The following is a 7,500-nucleotide window of genomic DNA, read 5'->3' as shown; positions in this document are numbered from 1 at the left end:
GCAGTGCCAGGAGTTGCAGAAGGGGTGTGAAAGGCTGTTGGAACAGCGGAGTGCTCTGGTAATCCTGTTGTAATTGTGGTGGTGGTGGCACCAGTAGGATAGCTGTTGTAGTTGGTGTTATTATTATTGTTATGGATGTCGGGGTCATAGGGCATTGATGATGAGGCGGGTGGCGGAAGGGGAGGTGATGGAGGGCAAAGTTCAGGTGGAGGCGGCGGGGGAGGTAAGTCGTCAATATCAACGAGTGGTGGTGGGAGTACAGAAGTTGTGTCCCCTGGAATGGTAAAAATTATAGTGAGGAGGGATTTGAATGGGGTTTTTTTTTTAGTATCAACCTTAACAATATTGACGATGGGAATGAGGGACAGGATGAAGAAGATGGTGATGATGATGATGGTGAGGTTGATGATGATGATGATTATGATGATGATGATGATGATGATGATGATGATGATGATGATGATGATGATGATGATGATAATGGCGATTGTGATGATGATGATGATGATGATGATGATGATGATGATGATGATGATGATGATGATGATGATGATGATGTGATGATGATGATGATGGATGATGATGATGATGATGATGATGAATGATGATGATGATGATATGAGATGATGATGATGATGATGATGATGATGATGATGATGATGATGAATGATGATGATGATGATGATGATGGGTGATGATGATGATGATGATGATGATGATGATGATGATGATGAGTGATGGTGATGATGATGATGATGATGGTGGATGATGATGATGATGATGATGATGATGATGATGATGATGATGATGATGATGATGATGATGATGTGATGATGATGATGATGAGATGATGAATGATGATGATGATGATGATGATGATGATGAGATTGATGATGATGATGATGATGATGATGATGATGATGATGATGATGATGATGATGATGATGATGATGATGATGATGATGATGATGATGATGATGATGATGATGATGATGATGATGATGATGATGATGATGATGATGATGATGATGATGATGAAAGATGATATATATAATATATAGATAGAATGAATATAATAATATATAAATAATAATAATAATAATAAATAATAATAATAATAATAAAAATAATAATAATAATAATAATAATATAATAATAATAATAATAATAATAATAATAATAATAATTTAATATATTAATAATATATTATTATTATTATTATATTATTATTATTATTATTATATTATTATATTATATATTATTAATAATATTATTATTATTATATAATAAATGATATATTATAATATATAAATAATAATAATAATAATAATAATAATAATAATAATAATAATAATAACAACAACAATGATGGTGATGATGATAATAACAAAAATAATAATTAGATGAAGAAGAAGAAGAAGAAGAAGAAGAAGAAGAAGAAGAAGAAGAAGAAGAACTGTCATCACCATCCTCTTTATCATCATCATCATCATCATCATCATCATCATCATCATCATCATCATCATCATCACTATCATCGCCATCATCATCATCATCATCATCATCATCGCCATCATCATCATCACCATCATCATCACCATCATCATCATCATCATCATCATCATCATCATCATCATCATCATCGCCATCATCATCATCATCATCATCATCATCATCATCATCCATCATCATCACATCATCATCATCATCATCTCATCATCATCATATACTCATCATCATCATCATCATCATCATCATCATCACATCATCATCATCATCATCATACCATCATCATCTATCCATCATCATCATCATCATCATCATCATCATCTATCATCATCATCATCATCTCATCATCATCATCATTCATCATCATCATCATCCATCATCATCTCATTTCATCATCATCATCATCATCATCATCATCATTCATCTATCATCATCATCATTCATCATCATCATCATCATCATCATCATCATTCATTCCCATCATCATCATCATCATCATCATCATCATCGAAACCGTCATTAAATTGCCACTCCTAATTCTATCAAACCCCAACGTACCTTCTGCATAGATGTTGACAGTCCCAGGTGACGACTTCAGCTTGAAGTTGATGAGACCGCCATCGTTGGGTGTCGGCGATTTGGGGGTCTTGTTTTGGTGGGCATCTGATGATTGAAACGCACATTTGTGGACATTTTCTTGTAATAATCATAGCCCATAAAAGGGGAAAGATACTTTGTACAAAAAATTAAGTAGTAAGGTAGTAGTAGTAGTAGTAGTAGTAGTAGTAGTAGTAGTAGTAGTAGTAGTAGTAGTAGTAGTAGTAGTAGTAGTAGTAGTAGTAGTAGTAGTAGTAGTAGTAGTAGTAGTAGTAGTAGTAGTAGTAGTAGTAGTAGTAGTAGTAGTAGTAGTAGTAGTAGTGGTAGTAGTAGTAGTAGTAGTAGTAGTAGTAGTAGTAGTAGTAGTAGTAGTAGTAGTAGTAGTAGTAGTACTTTTTTTTTCTTTTTTTTTTTGTTATTCATATTTCGTTGGTTTTTTGTTTGTTTTTGTTTCGTTTTGTTTTGTTTTGTTTTTGTTTGTTTTTTCATCTTGGATAAACGTTATTCATTCTTCTATATAAATAGTATAAATTTCACCAATGTTTAATAGATTTGACTTGGGGTTTTATTGCCAGAGTTTAGTTTATCCCCAGGTGATATCGACATGACGTTGTCGGTTATAATTTGATTTATTTGTAAGACTTACCGCCAACGTTTCTAAGCTTGATCTGGGCCAGTTCGTCGGCAGTGGTGGCGACTTGATGTTGCTTCTGTTGATTGTTGGGATGGTGAGGCTGGGCGTGATGTCGAACGGGCGAAGCTGTCCGTGGAGACCGACTTCCAGGAGAATCCAGTTTAGCGTGTCTGTGATGAACATGGGTGTTGACTTTGTTGTTGTTGGATGTTCCGGGTGGTGGGCCGGGTGGAGGTGGTGGCGTGTGGCTGGGTGGGGCTTTTGGCGGGTGTTGGGGGTGATAGGGCTGGTAATTTTGATTGTTTCCGGTGTTGTTGGCGGCTGGGTTGAATGTCTGGTTTGGTGCTGCATTTTGGGCTGGGTTGTTGGATTTATTTGTGGCGCTGTGCGGAGCTGTTGTAGACGGAGGCGGTGGTGGTGGTGGTGGTGGTGATGGTGAACGGTTTTGGTGCTGGTCTACGCTGTAAACGTAACGGTCTTGGACTGGAACGGGTGGTGGTGGAGCAGGAAAACTTGGCGGGCCGTAGATACTGTTGTTGGCGCGATTGAGTTTGGGCGATGCAGTTGAAGATATTGTGGATGGAGATTGGGGTTGTGGTGGCAGTGGTGCTCCGTGTTGCTGGTTGTGTGGCATAATAGATGTTGGCGTGGTAGGTGCAATAATAGGAGTTGGAACCATGTTGAGTTTGTTATTGTTGTTGTTATTGTTGATATGCATGCCGTTACTTTGGCCGTTAACGTTGTTGTGATGTTGGTGGTGTTGATGATGGTTGTAATGATGATGATGATGTTGTTGTTGCTGCTGCTGATGATGATTGCGTTGGGGAATCGGTGAGGATGGTTGTTGTGCTCCGTCTTTGTTCTTGTTGTTGTTATTGTTGTTGTTTTGGTGCATCGTAGGCACAACAGGTGGGGGCACGTACGTCAGAGAAGGGCGCCCTCCTCCTCCTCCTCCTCCGCTTGACGAAGGTGGCCGAACAAATTCTCCGTAAATCCCGTCGGAGGAATTTCGAATGTTTCCGTGAGCGTTCGGACTGTTTGGTCCTCCTCGGGTACCGTGCTGCTGCTGCTGATTGTAATGATTCGCGTGCAATGCAGACGTTGTCTTGTCATGACGACTTATCGCTTCTTCTGTAAAGACGAACTGTCTCTGTTCGTGATTTTGGTGATGGTCATATTGCATTGGTTGTTGCTGATGATGGTGGTGAAGGTGATGATGATGTTGATGATGATGATGGTTGTGCTGGTGATTGAGCAAAGCTGCACCGTCAGACTTCACATTTCCTCTAGTACCGTAAGGTGACGCATCCCGTTGGTTGGTTTTAGGCCGCATCTCCACAGCGGAACTGCATGGACTGTTCGGACTGTGGGGCGGTTTTTGGCCAGGACTGCCGACATCCCCAGGCCCTAGAGCGTAGGACGCCGGTCTGCTGTTACTGTTACTACTGGCGTTGATTTCGACGCAGCTGCCCTTGTTGAGCGAATTCTGTCGTTGTAGCTGCTGCTGTATCTGCATCGTGAGAAGCTGTTGCTGCTGTTGCTGTTGCGGTGTGAGGTGGGAGTTGTGATGATGATGGTGTTGGTGGTTGTGATGGTTATGATGGTTGTGATTATTGTGATGGTTGTTTTGTTGTTGTTGTGGTTGTTGTTGTTGATGATAATGCCCCCCGGGACTTGTAGGGTCAACCATTTCATAATGGAAATCCGAGGAGTTTGAACTCTGGCATTGAGATTAAAAGGAAAAAAACAGCATAAATAAAATATGCACATTAATATAGGGCACTTGTCTTTTCTTAACATAATCCCTTTTTTGAGGCCCACTATTACGTCACAAATGCCCTATTTTAAATGTGATTTTTTAAATTTATCCCTGTTTTTTTTTTTTAATCTCAATGCCAGAGTTAAAAAACCTCCTCGGTTTTCCATTAGGGAAAGGGGTTAAACCCTACAAGCCCCGGGGGGCATTAATCATAAACAACAAAAACCCCAAACAAAAAACAAAAAAACCTCACAATAACACAATTTTTAAAAACCCTTTCACAACCAAAAACACCATCATCATCACAACCCCCACCCCCACCCGCAACAGCAACGCAGCAACAGTTTTCTCCCCGGATGCAGTTTACAGCAGCAGCTACAACGACGAATTCGCTAAAAAGGGGAAAGGGCGCGTCGAAATCAACGCCATAGTAACAGTAACAGCAGCCCGGGCGTCCTACGCTCTGGGCCTGGGGATGTCGGCAGTCCTGGCCAAAAACCGCCCCACAGTCCGAACAGTCCATGCAGTTCCGCTGTGGAGATGCGGCCTAAAACCAACCAACGGGATGCGTCACCTTACGGTACTAGAGGAAATGTGAAGTCTGACGGTGCAGCTTGCTCAATCACCAGCACAACCATCATCATCATCAACATCATCATCACCTTCACCACCAATCATCAGCAACAACCAATGCAATATGACCATCACCAAAATCACGAACAGAGACAGTTCGTCTTTACAGAAGAACGATAAGTCGTCATGACAAGACAACGTCTGCATTGCACGCGAATCATTACAATCAGCAGCAGCAGCACGGTACCCGAGGAGGACCAAAACAGTCCGAACGCTCACGGAAACATTCGAAATTCCTCCGACGGGATTTACGGAGAATTTGTTCGGCCACCTTCGTCAAGCGGAGGAGGAGGAGGAGGAGGCGGCCCTTCTCTGACGTACGTGCCCCCACCTGTTGTGCCTACGATGCACCAAAACAACAACAATAACAACAACAAGAACAAAGACGGAGCACAACAACCATCCTCACCGATTCCCCAACGCAATCATCATCAGCAGCAGCAACAACAACATCATCATCATCATTACAACCATCACCAACACCACAACATCACAACAACGTTAACGGCCAAAGTAACGGCATGCATATCAACAATAACAACAACAATAACAAACTCAACATGGTTCCAACTCCTATTATTGCACCTACCACGCCAACATCTATTATGCCACACAACCAGCAACACGGAGCACCACTGCCACCACAACCCCAATCTCCATCCACAATATCTTCAACTGCATCGCCCAAACTCAATCGCGCCAACAACAGTATCTACGGCCCGCCAAGTTTTCCTGCTCCACCACCACCCGTTCCAGTCCAAGACCGTTACGTTTACAGCGTAGACCAGCACCAAAACCGTTCACCATCACCACCACCACCACCACCACCGCCGCCGTCTACAACAGCTCCGCACAGCGCCACAAATAAATCCAACAACCCAGCCCAAAATGCAGCATCAAACCAGACATTCAACCCAGCCGCCAACAACACCGGAAACAATCAAAATTACCAGCCCTATCACCCCCAACACCCGCCAAAAGCCCCACCCAGCCACACGCCAACCACCCCTCCACCCGGCCCACCACCCGGAACATCCAACAACAACAAAGTCAACACCCATGTTCATCACAGACACGCTAAACTGGATTCTCCTGGAAGTCGGTCTCCACGGACAGCTTCGCCCGTTCGACATCACGCCCAGCCTCACATCCCAACAATCAACAGAAGCAACATCAAGTCGCCACCACTGCCGACGAACTGGCCCAGATCAAGCTTAGAAACGTTGGCGGTAAGTCTTCAAATAAATCAAATTATAACCGACAACGTCATGTCGATATCACCTGGGATAAACTAAACTCTGGCAATAAAACCCAAGTCAAATCTATTAAACATTGGTGAAATTTATACTATTTATATAGAAGAATGAATAACGTTTATCCAAGATGAAAAAACAAACAAAAACAAAACAAAACAAAACGAAACAAAACAAACAAAAACCAACGAAATATGAATACAAAAAAAAAAAAGAAAAAAAAAGTACTACTACTACTACTACTACTACTACTACTACTACTAACTACTACTACTACTACTACTACTACTACTACTACTACTACTACTACTACACACTACTACTACTACTACTACTACTACTACTACAACTACTACTACATACTACTATACTACTACTATTACTACTACTACCACTACTACTACTACTACTCTACTACTACTACTACTACTACTACTACTACTACACTACTATACTACTACCTTACTACTTAATTTTTTGTACAAAGTATCTTTCCCCCCTTTTATGGGCTATGATTATTACAAGAAAATGTCCACAAAATGTGCGTTTCAATCATCAGATGCCCACCAAAACAAGACCCCCAAATCGCCGACACCCAACGATGGCGGTCTCAATCAACTTCAAGCTGAAGTCGTCACCTGGGACTGTCAACATCTATGCAGAAGGTACGTTGGGGTTTGATAGAATTAGGAGTGGCAATTTATGACGGTTTCGATGATGATGATGATGATAGATGATGATGATATGAGGTGATGATGATGATGATGATGATGGTAATGATGAATGATGATGATGATGTGAATGATGATGATGATGATGATGATGAATGATGATGATGATGATGAGATGATGAATGAATGATGAGATGATGTGCATGATGATGATGATGATGATGGTAATGATGATGATGATGATGGCAATGATGATGATGATGATGATGAGTGATGATGATGATGATGAATGATGATGATGATGATGATGAGGTGATGATGATGATGATGGTAATGATGATGAGATGGTAATGATGATGATGATGAAGATGATGATGATAGATGATGATGATGATGAGATGTGATGAGGGGGATGATGATGAAAGGATGAAGATGGATGATGAT

General features: G+C 41.1%; 1 protein-coding gene across 1 annotated transcript in view; it reads right to left on the bottom strand.

The window, feature by feature from the left end:
- The window catches only part of LOC144955830 (uncharacterized), a 138,913-nt gene that overhangs the window by 39,063 nt on the left and 92,350 nt on the right, over positions 1-7,500 (bottom strand). Inside the window, exons 28-30 of the mRNA XM_078886027.1 lie at positions 2,753-4,460; positions 2,068-2,172; positions 1-274 (exon numbers count right to left, since the gene is read on the bottom strand). The exon at positions 1-274 is cut by the window's left edge and continues 467 nt beyond it. Of these exons, the coding sequence (XP_078742153.1) occupies positions 1-274; positions 2,068-2,172; positions 2,753-4,460 (2,087 nt within the window). The remainder of the gene's footprint in view (positions 275-2,067; positions 2,173-2,752; positions 4,461-7,500) is intronic.

The sequence above is a fragment of the Berghia stephanieae genome, chromosome 10 (assembly GCF_034508935.2).
Source record: "Berghia stephanieae isolate SIO BIC M18660-M18661 chromosome 10, UCSD_Bste_1.3, whole genome shotgun sequence".
NCBI classification, from domain to species: Eukaryota; Metazoa; Mollusca; class Gastropoda; order Nudibranchia; family Aeolidiidae; genus Berghia; species Berghia stephanieae.
Note: the sequence above shows the minus strand (reverse complement) of the source record. Positions and strands in the feature narration are given on the sequence as shown.